General features: G+C 38.4%; 1 protein-coding gene across 4 annotated transcripts in view; it reads right to left on the bottom strand.

The window, feature by feature from the left end:
• The window catches only part of mst (misato mitochondrial distribution and morphology regulator), a 146,417-nt gene that overhangs the window by 75,323 nt on the left and 45,010 nt on the right, over positions 1-26,084 (bottom strand). For all 4 annotated transcript variants that reach the window (XM_067146774.2, XM_067146773.2, XM_067146775.2 and 1 more), the window contains one exon: positions 14,078-14,365. In XM_067146774.2, the coding sequence (XP_067002875.2) occupies positions 14,078-14,365 (288 nt within the window). The remainder of the gene's footprint in view (positions 1-14,077; positions 14,366-26,084) is intronic.

The following is a 26,084-nucleotide window of genomic DNA, read 5'->3' as shown; positions in this document are numbered from 1 at the left end:
GAGAAACCACGGAAAACCATCTTCAGGGCTGCCGACAGTGGGATTCGAACCCACCATTTCCTGAATGCGAGCTCACAGCTGTGTGCTCCTAACCGCATGGCCAACTCGCCTGGTAACCTTCATCTCACAATGCGATGTCACTATTTTAAATCTTGTTCTGTATTCACAAAATTACACATGTTATTACAAGCTACTAGTCGTGCCTCAAAACTTCCGAACCCCTCACACGAAAGATAGGTTGGAAACTCAACGTGGCACAGCCCAAATGGTGTTACGATGCACTACACATTTACATAAGCCTTACCTACGTCAGTGCATTTAATAATAATAATAATAATAATAATAATAATAATAATAATAATAATAATAATAATAATAATAATAATAATAATAATAACAATAACAATAACAATAATAATAATAATAATAATAATAATAATAATAATAATAATCATCATCATCATCATCATCATCATCATCATCATCATCATAATCATGAGCACTTGAATGAGTATTAAGTTTAAGAGAATTTCACACTTTTCTGCATTCAGTCAGTGTTTTGCGTCTGTTTTTACATTTTAGAGGTAGTAACTATCGCACAAGTCATTACATAGTAAACAAACAGTCATCCGTTGGGTTGTGGAATTTTGTCTATATGCATATATTGTTGTGGAAGCCATGAATTTAAGTGATCAGAAAAACTGAGAACGCAATATAGGCCAAATTCATCAAGCTCGCCATTCCTCAACAACACAGAATATTCAATAGTAAGCAGATCAAAACATTGAAAATTCAATCAATATATCATATAGCTATTGATATTATTAGTTACTTTACATTCGAGAGCACACTTCATTAACTTTTCATTACGATTTATTCCTGGCATAAAAGACATGCCCTAGAGTAATGTTATAAAAACTGAAAAATGTGTTTATATTACATGGATCTGGTAGAAGAATGAATTTCCAGAATTTTTCCTGAATTCCCTGACATTTCCAGGTTTTCCCACTATTTATAGAATTCCCTGACATTTCCCTGTTTCCCAGGTTTTCCATACGGGTGGACACCCTATTAGATAACTTCACAGTTAACCCTGCCTTACGAAGGCGATTGAGGACCTCTTTCAGAATATCTAGATATTCTTCAAAGGTCTCAGAAAATACGACGACATCACCAAGATAATGGTATAAGTACTCGAATTTGATGTCGGAGAAGATCCTATCTAGCAGTCTCGTAAGCACAGCTGCTCCCTTGGGGAGCCCAAAAGGCACACGGTTGTACTCATATAAGTTCCAATCCGTGGCGAAGGCTGTCAGATGTTTGGATTCTTCGGCTAGAGGGATCTGGTTATACGCTTGATTAAGGCCTAAGATAGCAAAGAACTTAGCTTTTCGAAACCATGAAAAACAAGAGTGAAGGTCGGGAAGGGGCACAGAATGTAACACTACCTTCCAATTTAATGCCTTATAGTCAATCACAGGCCTGAAGCCACCTTGGGGCTTCGGAACCAAGAAAATAGGCGATGAATACGCCGACTTAGAGGGTCGAATAATACCATCCTTCAGCATTTGATCAATGATCTCCTTAAGTGCCTTCATTTTAGGAGGAGAAAGCCTTTAAGGTGGAAACCTAACTGGGATCGAATCAGTAACCTCAATCTTGTATTCAATAAGGTCAGTAACACCAAGAGAATCGGAGAAAGCCTCTGGAAACGACTCACACAACTTACGAATACTCTCAGCCTGCTCCTCAGGTAGATGTCTAAGGTCTAACAACATCTCATCCTGGGTAGGCGAAACGGATGAACACGAGACAGAATTACATTTTAGTAAGGTTCTTTTGAAATTACTAGCAAATTTGAAAGTGCACGACTTGCTCTGAATGTCGAGCACTAGACCAGTAAGACATGAAATCCGCTCCCAATATAATGGGGCAAGACAAATGCTAAACCACAAACAGTTTAACTTTCCAAGTAAATTTAGCAATCCTAATTTTGGCGAAGATGAAACCTAAAATTTCTACTGGAGAAGAGTTGGCCGAAACGCATTGAGCCGCAGAGAAACAATAATCCAAAAATTTACAGATAGACTTTAATTTGGAATACAATTCAGCGGAAATAATGGAACACACGCTCCCCGAGTCTAATAGAGCTGTAACAGGTTCATTATCAAATTAAATTTTGAGAAATGGTACAAGTGCGGGGTTCTCCACCGCAATCCTAAGACATTCTTTGGGACCTTCGAATGATAAATTGGACGAGCCCTGACTTTTTCCTGAGCTTTCGTCGGGTTTAACAGGTGCTGAGCCTGAAGAAGGTGAGCACGCCGACTCAGCCGATGCCACTAGTCACTTTTGGTTATTTGCATTGTTGGAAGTTGCACCAGAAGTTGAACAGGTGTTGTTGGCATTAGGGCAATTTTTGGCAATGTGATTAAATGAGCCACACTTGAAACATCCTTGTGATGACCCTGCTCCATTCTTTGTCCTACTGGATTTAATCAATGGACACTTGTTCCGAAGATGATTTGGCGACCCACAAGCATAACATTTGCGGGTTGTGAAGATTCGGCGAGGTGGAGGCCGAAAATTAATCGAGGATGGAGGGGGCTCCTTAGCAACCCGTAATGTGTCAGCATACCTAACTCCTTCGGCTGTGACAGCCATAGCCTCTAACTTGGCAAAAGTCTGTGGACGCAACGCGAAACACATATGACCTGTAGGGAGGTGAAATCCCTTCCACAATGGCCTGTACAATTTGATCTTCTGGGAAATCAAGAGCAAATACCCTTGTGTAAGACTTAATATATTGGATGAAGTCTGCCAAGTTTTCATCCAGTCACTGTACTCTGTAATAGTACTTCTGTATTAATGAAGACCTTGCTCGAGCCGGAATAAAATTTGCCAGAAGGTGTGCATGGAAATCTTCAATAGATGATTGTTCAGATATGGCTCTTATTATTTTATCTGAGAGGACACCAATAGAATCAGGATAAATAATCTGGAGGATTTGAGAAGGGGAAAGAGAAAACACTAGAGTGTGATCTTGAAATTCAACTAAAAATCTTAAGAATGCAATGACATCATAAGTGGAGTTAACGGAGAACTTAGAAATACCCCTAAGCAACATCGCTAAAGGATGAGGCAAACTACTGAACCCAGGTGACATCGTAGGTAAAGGCCTAGGGGGCGGAAAAGCTGTTTCAGAGACTACATTATTCAAAACGAATGGTGGGATTGAGGTACGACGCTCAGATTCATTTCCTAATGGGGCAGAAGTTTGTTGAGTAGCCACAGATTTTCTACCTTCTTGACCCTTGGGAGAATCCTCCTCATTAGCTATGTGTACCACAGGGGCTTGGTCGGGTTTGGGAGTAGCAGACCCAGATAACAATTGACTAACCTTACTGGACATATTGGAAAGGTGTTCAACCAGATTACTTGCCTCCTTACCCTGAACGTTGTTTAACTTAAGAGACAATAGATCACTAACTCTATGGTAAAAATGGAACAATCTAGCTTGTACTCTTTTAAGTTGATTTGGAGATGGATCACTTACTTCAAAAAAACTAACTACAGATGCTAGCTCAGTAGTGTTGTCCGTGATCGTGGAGAGAGCATCATCAATATCTTTCTGTCCCAAAGTTGAGATACTAATTGGCAATCCAAGGGATTCTTTAAGCTTGGTGGTATTGGCCACAACCGTGCCTCCAGACTGAACATTTCTAATAGCTAGTTCATAAATCAATTCCTCCTTGCGCAAGTAGCCGGGGTGGAGGACTTCGCGAGGGCCAGACATTATGACAGAAACTTGACAAATTTAGAAACCAGCAACTGAGAAAATTGTCAGAGTACAAATCAAAGATTATGTTCAGCCGTCAAAAGGGGCTAAATTGAGACCCATTCAACCACGCTCTGCTACCACGTGTTACCGTGGTTTGGTGGATTAGCAGAGGTGAAAGAAGGTGCTGGGGTGAATGGGTCTAACTACAAATGCCAAAAAAAAAATTTAAAAAAAATTTAAAAAATAATAAAACTGAAACTGAAGGTTATACTTTCTTTTTTCTTTAAATTCAACTTTAGCAAATTTTATAACAATTAAACATTAGGTACAATGACAAGGCTTTATCCAAAACAAGAATATCCAAAATTTAGAGACAATTTAACCATCTGGGCTTCAAGCCCCAAGTTTTATAATCCTTGAGATCCTAGCTCAACTTTAACAAGCCACAAATTTGTTCAAAGGGCAGAAATCCCCTAATCCCTGGAGCACTTGCTTCTAACTCACAATATCAAGCCTTTAAAAGGCACTCAGTAATCTTATTTGAAAAGAGCTAACAGGCTCTCAGTTAATCAAGTCTATTCAAGGCAACGTCAGATTCTACAGTTACTTGCCCTCAAGGCACAACTTACACAAATGAAGCGGGGGTATCTCGTACCCAACCTACTGGACCTTAGCAGAAAAAGAACAGGTCAAGTAAATAGCCTGCAAAACCAAGTTGAATGGAGGCGTGTATTTGCACTGCTAAATACTCATTTTAAAACCTCAAAGGCACTAGGCCGATGAAACAGGGGCTATTCCCAAACTATGGAGGTGACCCGTATAAGAATAATTTAAAACAATAAGGAAGAGAATCAGTTACCAAAATGTAGTCACCTCAAAACCAAAATGAAGGGGAGCTTGAGAGGGTAAAGCACTCTCTATCCCCGATTTACAGTAAAGATATTTACATAAGCCGGCAAAAATTACATTGTAGAAAAGTAGGTTACATGGCAAAAGTTTCGGACCTTTCCTGCGGCTTAAACTGCTGAGCTAGCAAGAAATAAAGATGTTAAATGGCTATTACCTTGCTGAAGACCTGCTGCCTGATGAAAGAGGCGCCTCCCGCCTCCTGCTACACGTCCATACACTAGGTTAAATGTTGATCGAGTGGCCGAGAGACAAGAAAATTAGCAGTTTATAAACCCTCAGGGAAAGTTCGAGACCTTTCATGAATTATCAAGACACACCTGCAGTGTTTTATTGGTTAACATCAAAAGTTACACACAAAATAGAAGAAGAAACACATGATTGGTCGGAAATTAATTGCAGAAATTAGGGATTGGCTAAATTCAAAACTGCCAGAAGGAAAAGCTAAATATTGCCAACCCACAAAAGAATTAACGAAATTTAGTAAAGAACAAACTTATGAAAACAAAATTTCTTCAAATAAAGTTCCTTCACTTCGCACCAGGGTGCATGCTCACAGTTTTTTAGCGGAGACATCTAGGAGAGAACGTCTTCTTCTTTCGTTGCATTTCTAATGCAGTCCTTCCAGTTATCTGCTGTCACATTTTCAAGGGCTGTGCAAAGTAGAGCTCGTACGTCTTGTAGCTTGAAGGTCGTGTTGTTTCCCGCAACGTAACCCTTCACTTGACTCCATATCTATTCAATGGGATTCAGAGTGCAATGGTAGGGTGGAAGTCGTAGCATGCAGTGGCCCGCTTTCTGTGCTCTTTCGTCGCAAATATATTTGTCATACTGGTCTCGCACTGACCTCACCCGTTCAATGAGTTCTGCTTTGACCATATCAGCCTTGTATTCTACTTGGTGACTGTCGAGCCAAGCAATGATCTGGTCTTTCCGCATTGCCATTGTAGGGATTCGTTCCACTTTAACAGAATGGTAAGATACATTATCCATTACAATCATGCTGCCGGGTTCGAGAACTTAGCAGGAGTACAAGTACTCATTCAATTATACTGATTTGCGTCGTATATTTTTATATACGTACTTAACTTCCCGCAACCGTGACAAATTCTGGACCTTCAAAACATTCTCCACTCTACTTTGGCGTTCGACTGCAGCGCATGACCTTGAATGTGCCGCGCTGATCACCAGGAGCTGGCGGCTTTCTACTACAAATCTATTCCTCTGTGACTTCAAGTTATTTTTGATCTTCGTATATTAGTTGATAGTGTTGTGACTTTGTGCATGACAGAATGTGGTGTCGTGTCTTTGTGCCTATCAGAGTGTGAAACTGACCTCCAATATTCACAAACATTGTACATGTTTTTACGGCTGATGATGACCTGGACTAAGGTTGAAACCGGTCCCATTTAAATAGGAATGTGATTACTGCATTTCATTCTTTTAAGTATTGAATAGGTTGAACCTCCTTTTCAATTATTTAATTTTTAACATTTCAGCAGGATAGACGAAAACCACGATAAAGAAACGTCACCTGTCATTTCTTCATGATACTATCGTGTCGTTTTAGATTTAAACACAAGAGCTCCACCTTCCACAAAACCAGAGTCACTACCTACATGAACAATGATAAGCCTTTTGCCTTTCCCAGTCGGCTGTTTCAGGCCAGTTGAAAGTCCAGAAACAAAGGCCTGTTTCTTGGATTTAACAGTGGAATCAACCCATACTTTCGAAGTTATGTGTCCTTCGTTAAGCCACGTTTCAACCAAGTAATAAATTTTGCGACCTTCTGCACGACATCCCCTAATTCACGCAAATACTTCCGTCTCCACAATACAATATCCTCCCTATCCATTAACACAGGTTTACGTTCTCTTTTAAGAAACTGGAACCATATGTCCTTTAAAGTCTGTACAATGTAGTTAAACTGAAGGTGGGTAAAGTTTTATCTTTATTCACACTGTCTAATACCTTGCGTAAAGTAGGTGGTTCATTCCGAAAAAAGAATTCATGAATTTTCCTTCTAATACCACTTTTGATGATATCGTCGTACTTCTCGACTCTTTGAGGTTGTTTACGTTCCTTTCCCGGCTTTGTTAATTTCCCTGTCTTTCTAAACTCTGTCCACATGTTATGAACCGAACTAGCCGACAACCCACACAACTCTGCACTTAGTTTCTCTACCTCTTTTACGGCTAAACCTGGATTCTGTTCACTTATTTTATTAAAAACATTCACAACGCACTGCCTATGGTCACTTCTGAACGGTTTTCCTCTTTTGTGCTTCACTACACGCGATGGTCGTACCTCTTGCTCCATTTCTCTCACTGCTGCAAGATGCAACACCTTATCTCCACACTGTACAGCTTGGGACTTTCCCTCACTATGAGAAGACTTCCTGCATTACACCACGCCTTCCGCCTTCATATCTTGTTATTTAATCACTGTTTTATTTTAAAAAATATATAGATACACACCGGTATATATGACAACCATATTTTAATTTGATTACGTACTCTTTCAGACTATCTAAATGTAATAAACTAAGATAAAATTAAATTAATGCGACGTACTAATTTTCTTCGAGCTCGCATACAGTCCAGTGAGTGTGACGGTTGCTTCTCCAATCAACTACGTCTGTGTCCACGTGCAAAGCCAAGGTGCTCCGCCTATTTGTTTACACCAGGATTAAACTCACGTGAAAAATCATATAGACCCATTTGTCTTCAGTGATGAACCTATAGAGGATGTGGATAGTTTCACCTATTTGGGCAGTGTAGTTACCAAAGATGGAGGAGCGGTACAGGATGTCTCTCAACGTATACAAAAAGCAAATGGTGACTCTATCCGGTATAGAAGAACAACAAAATATCTATCAGGACCAAACTTCGTATTTTCCGAAGTAATGTCAAGGCTGTTCTACTGTATGGGTCCGAGACCTGGAAAGTGACTAAAGTGATTACCTCCAAGTTGCAGACCTTTGTCAACCACTGTTTAAGGAAGATTCTGAACATCTGCTGCCCAGAAATAATCTCCAATCATGAACTATGGAGAAGGACGGGTGAAACCGAGATGGCCATACAGATAAAGCGGCGGAAATGGATAGGGCATACGCTGAGGAAAGGGAATGAAGCCACTGAGAGAGAGGCACTGGATTGGAACCTGCAGGGTAGGAGGAGAAGAGGAAGGCCCAAACAAACGTGGTGAAGATCTGTACACATGGAGGCAATGGAAGAAGGAAAGACCTGGAGAGAGGTGAAGAGGTTGGCTGACAATAGGATCAAATGGAGATGCTTTTTGATGCCCTATGTTCCACCAAGAACAACAGGAATTAAGTCAAGTAAGTCATGTTAATTTTAAGGACACTTCCTCTCAAGCACTGATACTTTGTCATATATGAATTTTTCATCTAAAGAGTGTTATGTGGGGAAGATGTTAACAATATACGAAACATGTACCACTTTTAACCAATAAGTTGCCTTAAGCAATTAATGTATCGACAAGGTGGAAAATAAAAAATAGTTGTGAATCTGTTAAAGTGCGATACAGAACATGAAGCTGATTTTATGTAATTACCAGCTACTTGACGCAAAAAGTGAAAACAAGTGTGGATATTCAAAATCCATACAATAACATTGTTCATCCGTACAACCGTAAAACACTCTCAAAATCTGTACATTTTACAGAAAAACCGGAATACTTGGCAGGTATGTAATAGCATCACCCTCCAAAGTCTTGTGGCAAATATTTCAATTTTCTTACTTCAAATAGCGTCACCTAACCTAGGTTTACCGCGCACGTATTATGAAAACATTTAAAGGTCCCTGTGGAATAATGATAAAATTTTCACTATGAATTTACATGGGAACAGCCTTTCTGAAATTTAACAAGATGCGAAAGTACATAACCTAACCTGTGAAATTAGTTATGCACACCGCTGTATGTTGAGGAGAAGTACCACATTCTTAATTTATTTCAGTACACAGTATTAAATTTAAGCAATCGTTTACTTCAGCCTTTATTTCTAAGGAGTTAACAACTGCTGTCATTTCACTTATTGCGAAAACATGTTATCCTGATGTTTGTTTACACCAGTCGGAGTTGTGAGGAGACCTCAGGCCAAGACCAACTCTGGAGTATGATCAATCACATTCAATATAAATGCTGGAATAGAGTGTATGAACATTGATAATGGATAAAAACCGACACATCCAAATTTGCCCATAATAACGGATGAATCAGTAAGAGAGTTCTCATTATAACCGAAGGATATTGCACAGATTAATATATGAATTTTCGAAGGTTTTAAAAACACCGTCATTAAAATGGGGCTCCTCTTCTACTACATTGGCCACGGTCGGATGTGATCTGAGTCTGACATCTCACTTTAGCCCTAAGTACCCACGCTCTAAATTCCTCTTCTGCCTTGAACCATCCTTAGCAAGCTTATGACGTCTTTTTTTCATAGGTTCCTAATGTCCCATAACCAAAACAAATAGAAATAAATATTTGAGAATTTTCACATTTCTGTAACGCTAAATGCCCTATTGTGAATTACGTTAAATCGAATATAAAATTGTATTGCTCTTATGAAATAATTTTCGGGACTGGAAATTTCTTTCCTAATTCTTCTTCTCAAAAATTCCAAATTCCAAAACCCCAATTCTATTTTCCATGCCTTACAAAGTTCCCACCCACATTTTCTACCTCCAATAACCCACCCTCCTAACCCACCCTAAACTACCCCTCCTTCATTTTCCCTATCTTATCCTTCCTCAATACCATCTAACTTCAATCTCTTTTATTTTTTCTCTTTTTTCACTATCACGCTTCCTCTGTTAATTTATTCTACCTTCTCTATTTATAAAAAAAAAAAAACAATCGACCTTCATTTCGGTTCTCCTCTTTCAAATTTTAACTCTTGTCTTGCGCCAACTTCGACTACTTCAATCATGTCCTAATAATTTTTTCAATTTAAAAAATAGCGCACTGTGCATATAAGTTTTCATCTGTTTTCCGATATTGCGCTTTTTACTACATTTTTTTCTCTTTACAATTGTTTTTTCAAGTCAACTGTTTTCCAAGAACTTAGCAGGAGCACAAGTTCTCATTCAATTATACTGATTTGCGTCGTATATTTTTTATATATGTACTCAACTTCCCGCAACCGAGAAAAAGATTGGACCTTCAAGACATTCTCCACCCTACTTTGGCGTTCGAGACCGCAGACCTTGAATGTGTCGCGCTGATCACCGGAAAATGGCGGTTTGCTTCTACAAATCTATTCGTCTGCGACTTCAAGTTTATTTATAATCTTCATATATTATTTGATAGTGTTGTGACTTTGTGCCTGACAGAGTGTGAAACTGACCCATTTCTTCAATATTCATAAACATTGTGTGATTTCGCCTACTTGTTTTTACGGCTGACGATGACCTGGACTAGGGTCAAAACCGGTCCCATTTAAATAAGAATGTAATTACTACATTTCTTTCTTTTATGTATTGAATTGGTTGAACTTCAATTATTTAATTTTTAATGTTAAATCGAGGTCACGCAAAATCGGGGTTACACTGTAGTTCATTCTTTAGTCTGCCTCACTCAAATGAAGGGCATATTTACATGAAATTCATCAGCTAGTTCTGAGGAAAGACTGACGCTGAAAAATAACACAAACATAGCAGTAGATTTAGTTTCTTTTGATGCTCCCTGTCAACCAGTTATATTTCAAATACCATTGAGATCTGAATTTTCTTATTGTTTTACCATCTTGCTGACTTAATTAGCTTAGGAGTAAGTATCTTTTTATTCTCAGTCCGCATTTCTCTTCATATGTTGATTTGGAAAACCCCTGAATGAATAAATGTCAATAAGGGCAAGTTTGTTATACATTTCTAAGTCTGAATAATTCAATTAGAAGAAAACCTAAAAGACAATCACAATGTGTACTGTATAAATGAAGAGCCAGAGAGAGATGCAAGAGGCTACCCAGGACAATTTACTCGAGGTCAGCGAGCAATGAACAGCAAGATTGCGAAAGACATTGGAAGGAACGTCTCAAGCGTTGGTATTTTCCTTGAATTGCTTTCTCCATTGCACATGCGCCTGTTACAAATTTACCGTGAAATGCGAAAATGTTGCTGCGCTGTGGCCGAGTCATTAATGAAAACGTCTCATCAACAATTGACCAGCACAATGTGAAGGCCACGGCCGGCTAGAAGCAGTCCTGCAGTTACTGGGCTAAAAGCGTTGATGCATCAGTGAACCGATGAGACGTAGAAATAGACGTAAATAAATAAATGCTATAGAATTTAAGAGGAATTTTAAAATTGCAAATCATGTTATTCACTGGATTTCTAGGGTAGACACTGTCTCATTGTCTCATAGCACGCTTCGCCACTGGTCTAACCATTGTCGTTTTGTTCTCCCTCCATGGCTGATTCTATTATTCTCCTAGGTAAACTATTCTCCTTCGTTCGCCTCACATGATCCCACCATAGAAACCGGTTTATGCGCACAGCTTCATCCAACGAGTTCATTCCTAACTTAGCCTTTAACTCCTCATTCCACGTACCCTCCTACAAAAGTTCCCACCAGTTTGTACCAGCGATCATGCTCGCTACTTTCATGTCTGTTACTTCTAAATTATGAATAAGATATTCTGAGTCCACCCAGCTTTCACTCCCGTAAAGCTCCATGGCTAAATGGTTAGCGTGCTGGTCTTTGGTCAAAGGGTTCCGAGGTTCGATTACCGGCAATTTTAACCATCGTTGGTTAATTTTACTGGCACGGGGACTGGGTGTATGTGTTGTCTTCATCATCATTTTGTCCTCATCACGGCTCGCAGGTCACCTACAGACATCAAATCGAAAGACCTGCACCTGGCGAGCTGAACATGTCCTCAGACACTCTCGGCACTAAAAGCCATACGCCATTTCATTTTTATTTCACTCCCGCAAAGCGAAGTTGGCCTGAAAAGAGACCGGTGTAAAGATAATTTCGCCGAGGAGGTGACTTCTTCTTAAAGAATACTGTTCATCACAACTGCAAACTGCACCTTAATTCAATTTCACTTTACTATACTACCATCCTGGGAGCATACACATCCTAAATACTTGATATTATCTGCCTGTTCCAGCTTTGTATTCCAACCTAACATTCAATTCTCGAAAGTTCTTTTCTTTTTTTTTGTCTACTGACATTACTTTAGTCTTGGAAAGGCTAATTTTTATATTAACATAGGCCTATGCATTCAGGAAAAAATTATTCCTATGACTAAAACAAAATTCATAAATATTAATCATTCAAAGACTCTCAAAACCAAATGCAGTAATCAAAAGCCACATGGTTGTTGTTGTTGTTCTTCTTCTTCTTCTTCAATGCAGCAAAGTTTCAAATAAGTGGGTTTAAGTACTCAATGTGAACGTAGCTAAAAGTGAGAACATTAACACTGTCAGGATAAGCAGTTCATGAGCATCTAAAAAGGTATCGAAATGCAGACATAGTAGAGTGTGTTGAATGTGCTACGTGATCATCATCACTACTGGTTTTCATTACTGCGGTTCACATGGGATTGAAATATAAGCATTAAAACATTTTGCCAGCACAGGTCTTGAACCTCCAAAACCAAAACACAGTGTCGATTGTTGAGCACCATAGCCAGAGACATTATTTTTCTTGCATTTAATTTACGTGCAATTTTGCAAAATGGAAACCATTTTTCACGTTATTTCGTGAAATAGCGCTTCCCGCAGCGCTTGAATTTCGCTTTAATCATTTTCCAAAATTATTCATAAAAATTTTCATTTATGCGATTTGTAAATTATTTATGTGAAAGATATATAACATATGAATAGTAACACAGTAAGGTTTCCACCTATTCAGTACTAATATGTATTTACAATGTTATAAATTACATGGAACTAGTTTCGACCCGCCTAGGGGTCATCATCAGCCATATTAAATCATACATAAGTATTTTGTCGAATCCTAAAAACATGTTATTTTTAACTGTAATAATCGTATGGATGTTATAATTAAAAAAGTGAAGTTTGGTAATGAGATGAGAAATGTTAGTATGGTACAGGTGAGTAGTAAATAATAATATATGTACAAACAAGTTTGGAACAAAGTACTAGTGGGGTGCTTAGAGTTGTAAAATATAACCTCGTGGATGTCAGTAGTCCTCGTACTAAAGAAACAATGTAAAATGACACATATAAACATATATACAAGTATGTACAAAGTCTGGAGAGTAAAGAGTGATACTCTTTTAATGTTGAGTTGGCTTGACACTGATCACTTAAGCGGAGAAATTAGGTATTTGGTGTATTAAAGCTGTGTTGGTCAGTTGCGTTGTTGGTTGTTGGACGTGAAGCTGTTTTTGAATTTCTGGTTGAGAAGAAGGTGGAAACTGCGCGTGGATATATTGATTCTCAGTTCTTAGCGGAAACCAAATTATATATAACCAATATATAAACAGAAATAATATCGATACGGTAATGACATAATAATTTACCCTTTCATCCTATATGGCCATACCATTAAAGGATTTCCTAGAATATTAAAATGAACAAGCAAGTAGCTGTGGTGTGGGTAACGTAGCTATCAGCTTGAATTTGGGAGATAGTGGATTCAAATCCTACTGTGGGCAGCCCTGAAGATGGTTTTCTGTGCTTTCTCATTTTCACACATGGCAGATCCTGAGGCCCCTTTCTTCCCATTCCTAGCCCTTTCCTATCCCACCGTAGCCATAAGACCTGCGTCAGTGCAACGTAAAACAAATTTTAAAAATTAAAACAAACAGCCATTTATGTCAAATTGACAAATCCTTCATTTGTCTTCCATTTCCCTTCAAACACGTAACACTGAAATACAATTTCAAGCTCGTTATTTTCCATGCATTTCTCTGCAGTTTTGAGCCTACTGCAAAATAAATAAATTTTGCTTTCAACTGGCCTTATCACTTTAATTTGCTGTAATTTCCAAAAACAAAATCACTATTTTTTTAACCAGAATCATATGATCCATTAAGACATCTCAAAATTGCTTCAAAATATTTTTTTTGTCGCCTTTATCGTTAATGCGAAAAAATCATGCCTCTAACCATAGCCATGAAGAAGTTTCTTGCAGTTATGTTAATATTGCAACATCTTGGTATGAACAAGGTGAGTTCCTTTCATACACATAGCACAGTTCTATGCATGCATTCATTATTGTTTGTCAGCAACAAGTACTTGTATTTCAAGCCACGCACCTACACAAGAACTTATCATCTGACTACAAGGGAGATGTTTTCATGGTAGGTTATAAATTGGGGTTGCATAAATATGAAGAAATAGGGGCAGCTGTTTCACGCTGTATAATAGCTAAACTTGAAATCCAACTTACATTGTACCGTAGATACCGAAATTCTCTGGGAGGTCCTGGTTTTCTCCATCCCAATGAGGCTACACTAAGAGGCACAAATAATGAACTATGCTCTGCTAATTTTGAGAAAAGCAGAGTCAAGTTGATAACCCGTAAACTGTCATTTGTAGGAGATGAATCAGTAAAGTTGGACTGTATTGCTGGAAATGCTAGAACACTCTTCCTTGGATACTCATCCTGGAGATACTGTACTACACTGGATCCAAGGCCTCCAAATCCATCAGTTCCATCCATAAGGATGTGAAATCCCTGCAAAACACAGACATATTAACATCTGTTATTAGTCCTCGATACTTCATGCTCATATAACTGTTTTATATGTTACAAACTTTATATTATGAGCTCGTGCAAAGGGTTGTCATAGAACATTCAAAGCTTTCTAATTTACAAAATACCCTTTGTCAGAGAGATGAGAATGAATAAGTGAGTGAAGAAAGGAAATACAGTATATAAATAGAATGAGTTTTCATGCATTCAGTCCACCTGAAGGCGTGGTTGCTGGTATCATTCATTTTCTAAATTTTGGGATAGTGAATGCCACATTCTGGCAGCTCCTTGCTAAACTTAATTCTCAAAGACCTTGGTTTTGAGCTGTCAGTCTAGTGCAGACGTGTCCTGGTGTGGAATCTTGTGTGCAAGCCTGGTCAACATGTGCAACTACCGAGCAGTAAGATGGGCGGAGAGACAAAGCAGGTATACCGTATACTTTGCTAAGCAGAACATACAAAGGTCACTAGGAAAGTTTTGTAATGTGAGTGAACGCTTTAGACTTTCAAAATAATTTCCACCACACTCAATACACTTCTCCATACGTCAAAACCAGTCACTGAACCAACTCTGCCACTTTCCTTCAATTATATTTTCACACTCTTGATCCCATGCTGCCAGAAGCTCCTCGTCGGATGCAAAACTCTGCCCTTTCAGCTTCATCTTCACTTCTGGGAAGAGTGCGAAGTAACATGGAGCAAGATCAGGACTGTATGGAGAGTGATCAAGCACAGTCAACCCTGATCTGGGAAGAAAATTCATTGTTACATTAGCACGATGTGCTGAAGCATTGTCGTGATGCAAGAGCCAATTGTTGAGCCGTGACCTTGGACGGAGCTGCTTGAGAGCCTGGAGAACTTGAGGCAGACAAGTATCACTGTACCACTTCGCAGTAACTGTCCTTTGTGTTTCTAGCACAACCCGAGTCAGGATGCCCCGTTCAGTGAAGAATACTGCAATCATCCTTTTCTTCAATGACCTTGATTTTTTCACAGTCACAGGAGTACCCTCATCTTCAAACCTTGTTCTGATATTTTGTTGGGACATCGTAATAATAAAGTCAAGTTTCATCACCTGTAACGATGCAGTTGACATTACATGAAGTCCCATTTTCAAACTGTTTTAGCATTTTTCGGCACCATTTCACTCGATGTGCCCTTTGTTCCTCTGAAAGTGAATGGGGCAACCAAAGGGAACAAACATTCCTAACATGGAGATGGTCATGTAGAATTGAATGAATAGCTGGTGCAGGGATGTGGAGGATCTCTTCTACCTGCCGATATGTCAACCGGCTCTCTTGCTGCAACATTTTCCTCACAGCTTCAATGTTTTCCTCACCAATTCAGATAGTCGCCCAGAACGAGGATCGTCTTCAACCTCAAAATTTCCCCTCTGGAACTCTTTGTACCAGCGGAAAATTGTTGTCCGATGTGGACAGTCTTTCCCCAGCACAGGAGTCATTTCCTCCAGGCACTGATCAACAGTTAATCCACGAGCAAAACTGTAGCGGATAATTGCGTGATATTCACCTTTAGACCACAATGACATCTTAACTTGCTTTCAGTCCCACTGCTTGGTAACAACTGGTGTGAAGGTTGCGCCTTACAGTCTTATAGACTGGTTTTCACCCCTCTTTTAATACCTCACCATAACAGGGGTGTCCAGCCAACCGTTTCTGCGTATTGCAAAACTTTCCTAGTGCCCTTTGTAAAAGGCTAACTTTGTTCAAAGTCATGCGAGTTGGAGCTACTGGATAGGCACATCCACCTTATGCACCTACATGCTAGTCTGTCGTGATATATGATGACTTACTACGTAGCCTAGGAATGATTACGTGTCATTTTAATATCAGTGGTAGTGGCAATTGCTGAATATAGTGACAATTATAATCGTTATTGAAGATGACATTAAGATAGGATATTTAAACACATCTATTTTATCCTGCTTACATTAGACATGTACATTTACACAGTTTACTTCATAATCTTTGGTTGCTTTATGCGATCTCAGTACTTCTGTAAATTTTGGTTTGCTATAATATATTTGAAATGTCAGGAACAAAACTTTTAGAAGCCTGCAGATGAAATATTGCCTTTAGATTACCTTCTTGTCATTTTTTACCTATGTTTATTTTTGCAGAATTTTTTTGGGCAGAAAAAGTCAGTTCACATGCACATGTTGAACCAAACATGCTCATTATGGCCGCAGCTTTGTCATGTAGTCTGTTACAACCATTATAAAATATCAAAGCCATCTTAGTAAACAGTGCTGATATTAGTATTTATTATTATCATTAATCGCAAACAGTCGCACCTTATATCACATCATAACGTTTATATTGTTATTTTCACACTTTTACACTTATTCTCTCTTTTTCTAATTCTTACAGATGATCTCAACAGGGCTCTATTTTAACTTATTTTAATTCATTTTGATAACACACTTATGTGGACTTAAATGTTGTAATTAATTTTAACAATGATGATGGACTTTAAAGTCCAAATATCAGTTATGGATTAAAATAGTGTGCTGATAAGACTGTTTTTTATTAACAACAATAATAATAATAATAATAATAATAATAATAATAATAATAATAATAATAATAATAATTGTATCGGGATGTACACCTCAGCCCAGCACATTTAAAAGAAGCGCCTTAAGAAACACTATCTATCGAACAACTCTTGAAACAGCTAATGCATAAAGTTGGGACATTAACCAGAAGATGTCACTACTGAATAAGTAAGTAATATTTTATTTTAAAGTTTCCTAAACTGATTGAATTTATTTGTTTAATTTTGGTGTACATCAAGAAGTTTGAACATTTTTTCACAGATGTGTCTATAAAAACTTAGGTCATGCACTCTGGTGCAAGGTGGAATAATTAACGATTTGAAGAAGTTTTGTGTTCATAAGTTTTCGCAACTAAATTGACTTTAATTTATTTTGGTACTTCAAGGTTTGCAACACTTCCTTCTCTTCCCACCAGCTTTTGAGTCTGGCCAATCACAAATTTTCCCTAATTATTTTTCACCCAATCATAGGCTTCTTGTAGCTTTTTGTTCTGCCAATAAAAATGAGAGGGTGTGTCCCGATTTAGTCCAGAGCCTTCTCAAACCCTCCCCTCGGGTATAAAAGCTTCGGCATTCTCAAGCTACCTTGTCTTATAGATTGTCAAGTTATTTAGAGTTTGTGTTAAGCCAGGAGGCAGGGTGCCTCATTCTTCGGAAGGCAGAACATCAGCCCAGGTAATGGCCACCAGTTTTATATCTCTGTAGCTATCTCCGCAGACTTCCCCGAGGGGAAGCTTTTAATTTCTAACTATGTAACCATCCGTTTCCTAAGGATGTAAACAACTTCTTCTCATGTAAAATTTCATAAAGTCTTAAACTGTAAATCGGGGATAGAGAGTGTTACCCTCTCAAGTTCCCCTTCAATTTATCTTGAGGTGACTACGATTTTGTAACTGTTTCTCTTTCTGTAAAGCATTAATTAATTCTTTCTAGTCACCACAGTAGCCTCTGTATTATTGGGCCGTGAGCCCAAGTAGGGTTTTATTCTTGGTTTTCTAGGAGCGCAAGTGTACACCTCCATACATTTTGAGTTTGGGCCAGTAGTGTTAACCTGTTCTTCTTTTTTCACAAAGGCCCAGTAGTATGGGTACTAGATACTAAATTGTAAGTGGTAGCTTGTGCCTAGAGAGGCCAAGAGATAAGATTTTTGTAAAGTTGCCTTGTGTAGGCTGTAAGAAATTGGGAGCCAGTCTCCTTTGTTGAATTCGGAGAGCATGTAAACTCTTTTCTGATTTTAGTGTAATACTGAGTGGTGCCTTTGGAAGGCCGTAAATTGTATTGGTTGGAGCAATGTGCTCTGGAATTTTTTGTCTAATTAAAAGCTACTTTGGTGACATTGTTTGGGGCTTGAAGCCCAAAACTGTTAAATTCCCTATTTTGGGGTTTTCTATTCTGGTATAAAAATTGTCATTGTACCTGATACATTGGTTTCTCTTCACTAAGTGAAGAATGTTGTTAAGTTTGAGATCTGAAAAGAAATATAACCTTTATTTAAAGTTTTAAATTTATTTTTGATATCGTAGTTGGACCCATTCAAGCCCACACCTTCTTTCACCTCTCTGCGTTACCGGGAGGTACATCTCAACTCCACACATTTAAAAGAAGCCCTTAAGGAACGCTATTTATTAAACTAAACTTGAAACCGCTAGTGCATGAAGTTGGGACATTAATCAGAAGATGTCACCACTGAATAATTGAGTAATGTGTTATTTTGAAGTTGCCAAAACTGACTGGATTTATTTGTTTTGTTTTGTTTTACGTCAAGAAGTTTGAATTTTTCTTCATAGATGTCATTACACAAACTGAGGTAATGCACTCTGGTGCAAGGTAGAAGAATTAGTGATTTAAAGAAGTTTTGTGTGCATAGGTTTTCACAACTAAACTGACTTTCATTTATTTCAATATTTCAAGGTTTGCAATACTTCCTTCCCATTCCGCCAGCTTTTGAATCTGGCCAATTATATATTTTCTGTAATTATTTTTCAGCTAATAATAGGGCTTCTTGTACCTTTTGAATTATCCAATAAAAATGAGAGGGTGTGTCCTGATTTAGTCCAGAGCCTTCTTGAACAATCCCCTCGGATATATAAGCTGCGGCTTTTCAAGCTACCTTGTCTTGCTGATCGCCGAATTACTGAGAGTGTGTGTGTGTGTGTGTGTGTGTGTGTGTGTGTGTGTGTGTGTGTGTGTGTGTGTGTGTGTGTGTGTGTGTGTGTGTGTGTGTGTGTGTGTTAATACAGGCAGTTCACCAACCCAGGTAATAGCCACCAGTTTTCTATCTCTGTAGGTATCTCCGCCAACTTATCCGAGGGGAAGGTTCTAAACCTTAACTATGTAACCATTTGATCTCTAAAATGTAAACTCCTTCCTTTTCATGTAAAATTTCATAAACTCTTAAACTGTAATCGGGGATAGAGAGTGCGTTACCCTCTCAAGTATGACTACGATTTTGTAACTGTTTCTTTTCCTGTAATGCATTAAATTAACCTTTCATTCTAGTCACCTCAGTAGCTTGAGATTATCCTCTGTATCATCGGGCCGTGAGCCCAATTAGGGTTTCATACTTGGTTTTCTAGGAGCGCAAGTGTACGCCTCCATACATGTTGTGTTTGGGCCAGTAATATAAACTGTTCTTCTTTCCACAAAGGCCCAGCATTTTGGGTAATATATACTCCTGTGTACAAAATTGTCAATTGTAAGTTGTGCCTAGAGGGGCCAGAGATTGTAAGGTTTTGTGTAATGTTGCCTTGAGTAGGCTGTAAGAGTTCGGGAGCCAGTCTCCTTTGTTGAATTCGGAGGGCTTGTAAACTCTTTCTGGGTTTTGGGTGATACTAGTGTTGCGTTTGGAAGGCAGTATTTGTAACCTTTGGAGCAAAGTGCTCTTGAATTGGGAGATTTCTCTCCTTGTCTAACTAAACGCAACATTTGCGATGTTGTAAACTTGTAAATTTGGAGCTGGAAGCTCAGCACTTGTAATTTCCAACCCTTGGGTTTTCTTTCCTTTATCAAATTGCTATTTGTACCTGTAATCTTGTTATTTCACTAAGTGAAAAGTTTGTTAAGTTTGAGATTTGAAAAGAAATATAACCTTTTATTTTTTTTAAGTTTTAAGTTAACCTTATTACTTATATATTGTTCAATACGGACCAAAAACATGAAATTCATAACCATCATAGATAGACCCATTCCAACCAGCATCTTCTTTCACTTCTCTCTGAACCACGGAAACTCTGTAACAATAATAATAATAATTGTTCAGGGTTTATCTGTGGAACACACGAGGTGAAAGAAGGTGCTAGTGGGAATGGGTCTATCTCCGATATCAAACTTTAACTTAAAACTTTAAAATATAAAGTTTATATATCTTTTCAGATCTCAAACTTAACAAAATTCTTCACTAGGTGAAGGAGCAAGTTATCAGGTACAATAACAATTTTGATACAAGAATAGAAAACCCAAAAATAGGGAATTTACCAGTTTTGAGCTTTAAGCTCCAAATTTACCACGTCGCAAATATTGCGTTTAGTTAGATAAGGAGAGATATCTCCCAATACACCATTTTCACAAGCACCTGGCTCCAACAGTAACAAATTACGGCCTTCCAAAGGCACCACTCAAAATTACACCAATCTCAACAAATCTACAAATTCAATCAAGGAGGCCGCGCTCCCGAACACTTATAGCCTACTCAAGGCAACTTTACCAAAAACTTTACTCTTGCCTCTCTAGGCACAACCTACAATTTACAATTGATTAATACAGGGGTATCTAGTACACATACTACTCGGCCTTCGTGAAAAGAAGAACAGGTTAAATTACTGGCCCCAACTCAAAAATGTATGGAGGCGTACACTTGAACTCCTTGAAAACCAAGTTTTAAAACCCTACTTGGGCTAGTGGCCCGATGATGCAGAGGCTAATCCCAAACTACTGAGGTGAATCGAAGGACAACTTAATTTATGATTTACATGAGAAAAACAGTTACAAAATCGTAGTCACCTCAAGATAAATTGAAGGGGAACTCGAGAGGGTAACGCAATCTCTATCCTCGATTTACAGTTTAAGACTTTATGAAATTTTACATTACAAGAAGTAGGTTACATTTTAGAAAACACATGGTTACATAGTTAAAGATTAGAACTTTCCCCTCGGGTGAGTTTGCGGAGATAGCTACAGAGATAGAAAACTGGTGGCCATTACCTGGGCTGATGTTCTGCCTGCCGAAGAATGAGGTGCCATGCCTCCTGTCTTAACACACACACTCAGTAATTCGACGATCAATAAGACAAGGTAGCTTGAAAAAGCCGCAGCTTATATACCCGAGAGGAGGGTTTGAGAAGGCTCTGGACTCAATCCGGACACACCCTCTTATTTTTATTGGTTAAACAAAAAGCTACAAGAAGAGTATGATTGACTGAAAAATAATTAACACAAAATTTGTAATTGGCCAGACTCAAAAACTGGCAGGATGAGAAGGAGGTGTTGCAAACCTTGAAGCACCAAAAAAAATGAAAACAATGTAGTTGAGAAAACCTATTTTAAAAAAACTTCTTCAAATCATTAATTATTCCACCTTGCACCAGAGTGCATGACCTCAGTTTTTATAGTAGACACATCTATGAAAAAAAGTTCAAACTTCTTGATGTACACCACAACAAAACAAAGAAATCCAGTCAGTTTAGGAAACTTCGAAATAACATATTACTCAGTTATTCAGTAGTGACGTCTTCTGATCAATGTCCCAACTTTATGCATAGCAGTTTCAAGTTTGTTCGATAGTGTTCCTTAAGGCGCTTTTTTTAAATGTGCGGGGTTGAGGTGTACCTCCTGGTATAATATTAATAATAATAATAATAATAATAATAATAATAAATGTAGTCTGTTGTCGAGAATTCTAGCATAAACTTTTTGATTTCTCTTTCTTTCGGTACATTTTTGCCTTCTTGATGAATTTAATGCTTTTATCATTGAAAAAGTCAGTTGATATGACACATTGCCATCATAGATATTTTAATATTTGTGATTTTGAAAAAGTCCTCAACTATTTCTTTTTTTAGAATTTGCTTTATGTCGCCCCGAAGCAGAGAGATCTTACAGCAATGACAGGATAGGGAAGGGCTAAGGAGTGGGAACTAAGCGACCGTGGCCCCCCATCTGTTTGGACACACTCATCTTTAGTAATGCAAATTTCTCCATAGAAACAAGAACTCTCTAAGGAAAGATAATATTATGACCAGACAAAGCCCTGGCTGTGATGTATCTTGAGGTTTCCACATTCAGGCTCCTAGCTGGATTGAAGTTTCAAAAAGTCATCGTATATCACAACAGACTAGTTGTGTTACTGCATAAAGTGGATGTGTCTAGCCAGCAGCTCCTGCTCACAAGACTTTGAATGAAGTTAGCCTTTTATGTTCTACTTAGCAGAGTTCTAATTCTTGTAATTCAGTTCCATTTTGAAGCAACACTCAATGCGGAGAGGACCTGGTCCAAATATCTGAACTTCACATTTTACTTGACTGTTTCATAACCTGTCTGAAGGCAATAGGCAACTGGACTGGTTTGAGCTAGAATATGGAACTCTCTCTCCCAAAACATTAGAGCCATAGCTTAAATTTCTTTAAGTTGTCTTGCCATGAGCACCTCCTCGATGTGTTTATGTTATGTTATTTTGTGTCATGTTATTTCTAGTTTGCAACCTTAGTTTCTAAGATAAAATTAAGAATATTTATTGAGGTTATATTATTTTGTCATGTCTCTTTGGTACAATTCCAGTCCAGTTCACGTAACATTAGTACCTGGGTCACCACTTACATTGCCAACATCCAGGCACGGTATGACTTACTTACTTACTTACTCACTCACTCACTCACTCACTCACTCCTCGGCACTACACCCCTTGTAGGGCCTTGGCCTCTCTGACGATTGTAGCCCAATCTTCACGATCTTCTGCACGCCTCCTCCATCTTCTTATTCTCATCTTTCTTAAATCCTCCTCCACATCATCCAGCCACCTTTTCCGGGGTCTTCCTTTCCATCTTCTACCACCTGAATTTCCTTTGTAGATTTTCTTGACAGCCCTATTATCTGGCATTCTCTCCACGTGTCCCACCACCTTAATTTGTTGCTTTTTATTTCGGTTACGATACTTGGATGTCCATAGAGTTCTTCCAATTCCTTGTTTTTCCTTATTCTCCACAATTCCCCTTCCTTCACTGGGCCAAAAATCTTTCTCAGTATTTTTCTCTCCCATTTGTTCAACAGTTCTTCATCTACTTTGGTCATTGTCCATGTTTCAGAACCATAAGTTACCACTGGTCATAATACTGTTTGATAGACTGTCAACTTTAATCTTGATGATGATGATGATGATGCTTGTTGTTTTAAGGTGCCTAACATCGGAGGTCATCGGCCCCTAAACTTTAATCTTCTAACCAAGGCTATGTGATCCAAACACTTTCAGTAAAGCTAAGCAAGCCCTATTGCCTGCAGCAATCCTCGCTTTTATTTCCTCTTTCATGTCATTATCTTTTGTCACCAGCACTCCTAAAGACTTAAACTTTTCACATCCCTCGTAGTTAATCCCATTTAATTTTATGCACTTGTCTTCTGGTCCTTCTATATGCAAACAGGTAATGAGTTTTAGCACTATTCACTCTTAGGCCCATTTCTCCTCCTTCCTTTTCTAATCTATCCAGTCCTTCCTCTAGGTCTTTCAATCTTCTAGAAAGCATATCAACATCATCAGCATAAGCCGGATTCTGTATTACATGATTGAACAGCGTACCGCCTGGATTACTGACCTCCACCTTTCTCATCACATGCTCCAAAACCACATTGAAGAGCAGGGTAGATAATACATCCCCTTGCCGCAAACCTTGGTTTACTTCAAAAGGCGTGGTATGACTGGCGTATGTTTATTTCTCGCAGACGACGTGATTGCACCGTGGTCATAGAAAAGAGTCTCTCAAAGGGAGATTGGCCTCGTGGTGTGGCCTACGATAGCAGCGCATTCTATGTGGGCTAGTAGTGAAAAGTTTAATTAATTTAGAATGCCGGATAGTTACAAAGCCTACCATACGAGGGTGCAAGAGTTTTTTAAGGCTGCCAGTGTCCTCTATCCTCCACAACATTAACCCTCAATTGCAGTCGTCAATAGTTTGCACACAACTACAGTTGTGCAGTCCTCTGCACCGCGTTTGGAAGGTGGGTAAAATATGTAAAAATCACCTTCCAACACATTTTTTTGTATTTTGTACTACATATTTATTCCTTAATTAATCATAAAATGCATCAGTTTTACAAAATTTTGTTTCACCGTTGTGAAAGTAATTTGTTCATGTTACACTCAAAACTAGCTTCAAAATTTGCACACATGGACACAAATAATAATAACTTCAGGCATTTTCCTTTCTGAAAACTTGAACATTGTAATATAATGTTATACAGGACTCCCTGATGTTAAAATGTATACGCTTTCTCTATAATAAATTACACAGAAATTACACACTCAAATTGGCCGTATTCAACGTCACATTTCATGCACTGCAGACACATCTTATTTGAACATTCCAAACAAATTGGAACTTTACACTTGCGACACAAGTAGCTTGTTTTCCCTTCCTTTTTGATGGACAAATTTGACATATCTTCCTTGCATCTCTTGGCAGTTTGTCCTCCTGGCCAAGGTCTTCATGAAGATGTACTTCGACTCCCACAACCCGACTAACGGAAAATCACAGTTCTCGTGGAAGGCATTTGTTCATTATTCTTTCTCGCAGTGTAGGTTCAATCAGTTGTTTTGCAAGAGTTTTTCTGCTAAGTACAATTCTTTCATTGAAGGTCAGGTGAACAATATATGCACTGATAACCCTCAGATGAAGGACACAACCACGGGCCGGCGCTGTGTACGGCGGCTTGAAAAGTATTTGGCGTTCTCATCATTTCCGGTATCAACACCACCTATTGTATTATTATAGTGGGCTATAATTTAAGATTTTCCCATTTCCATGCCACTTTCTATATCATCAGTAGATACGGAAAACAAATAAACACAATGAATGTAAATAAAAAGAAAATGCTCAGCCTGTCACCGACTTTCACACTGACAGTCGTGTGGTCCCCTGGACATCGCTTTAACAATACGAGAAACAACACAGCACCTCCAACACTGACTACCATGGTGACCGGCAGTAGACTGAGAATTAGGAAGCTACTGAGTCGTGCAGATCTCCAAGGCCGACAGTGTTCCTAGAGTTTGGGGTGTGAAAAGTAGTGCAGTCCCTGGGCCTGAACGACTGTAGTTAAGGGTTAAGGTAAGTTTCATATAAAAATACTGTTATTCTGTATTCTACATTGTTTCATTTGCAGGCTATATTTACCTGTACTTTTATTCCACACATGTTGGTAACAGAATGTATTTCTCATCACTGATGGGAATGATGTCATATCTCATTATATGCTAGCCAAAAGCAATGCTAGTAGCTAGTCTAGCAATGGAGAATGCCATGTGCTACTCTTTATTAGGTTATAAAAGTAAATGTACTTCTGGAGGCAAGCTGGTGGGTTCCTGGACTTCACAATGAATACATATCTCCACTAAAGGGAATTCCACATAAGGTTTGAAGGTTTGGATCTTTTCTACTTCTTCAAAATGTTATCAAGTTTGTGCAAACAAGAATGGAATTTTATCATTACTTATAGTAGGTAGCCTTAGTTTCTAAGAACATTTTTTTCATATATACACTGTTAAAGAAGTGTGGGTTAATTGTAAGAGGGGACCATGAGTCCTAACTTCACCACCATGAATGAAGGCAATTAGAAGTAATTGAGTAAAATGGAGGGGAACAATATTTGCCCTGATGCACTTGGATAGGAGGAGAGTAAAAATTATGAATTCATTAATTTCGTCAAATATTACTGTTCTGAACCTATGTGACTTGGATTTATTACTTGTTGCTTTCTTTCTATTACTTTAATTTTATTTATTTTTTGCTATTCCCTTCAAGATTTTTGTTTTGCTACTTTTCATTCTCCTAATTTGTTTGAATTTAAATGTGTTCTCTGGCTTTAACCCTAGAACTGACAATGTTGAATCTTGTGGTGGCAGCATATTTGGCAGCTTTTAC

The sequence above is a fragment of the Anabrus simplex genome, chromosome 5, assembly GCF_040414725.1.
Source record: "Anabrus simplex isolate iqAnaSimp1 chromosome 5, ASM4041472v1, whole genome shotgun sequence".
NCBI classification, from domain to species: Eukaryota; Metazoa; Arthropoda; class Insecta; order Orthoptera; family Tettigoniidae; genus Anabrus; species Anabrus simplex.
The sequence above is the reverse complement of the archived record's forward strand: the minus strand, read 5'-3'. Positions and strand labels throughout refer to the sequence as shown.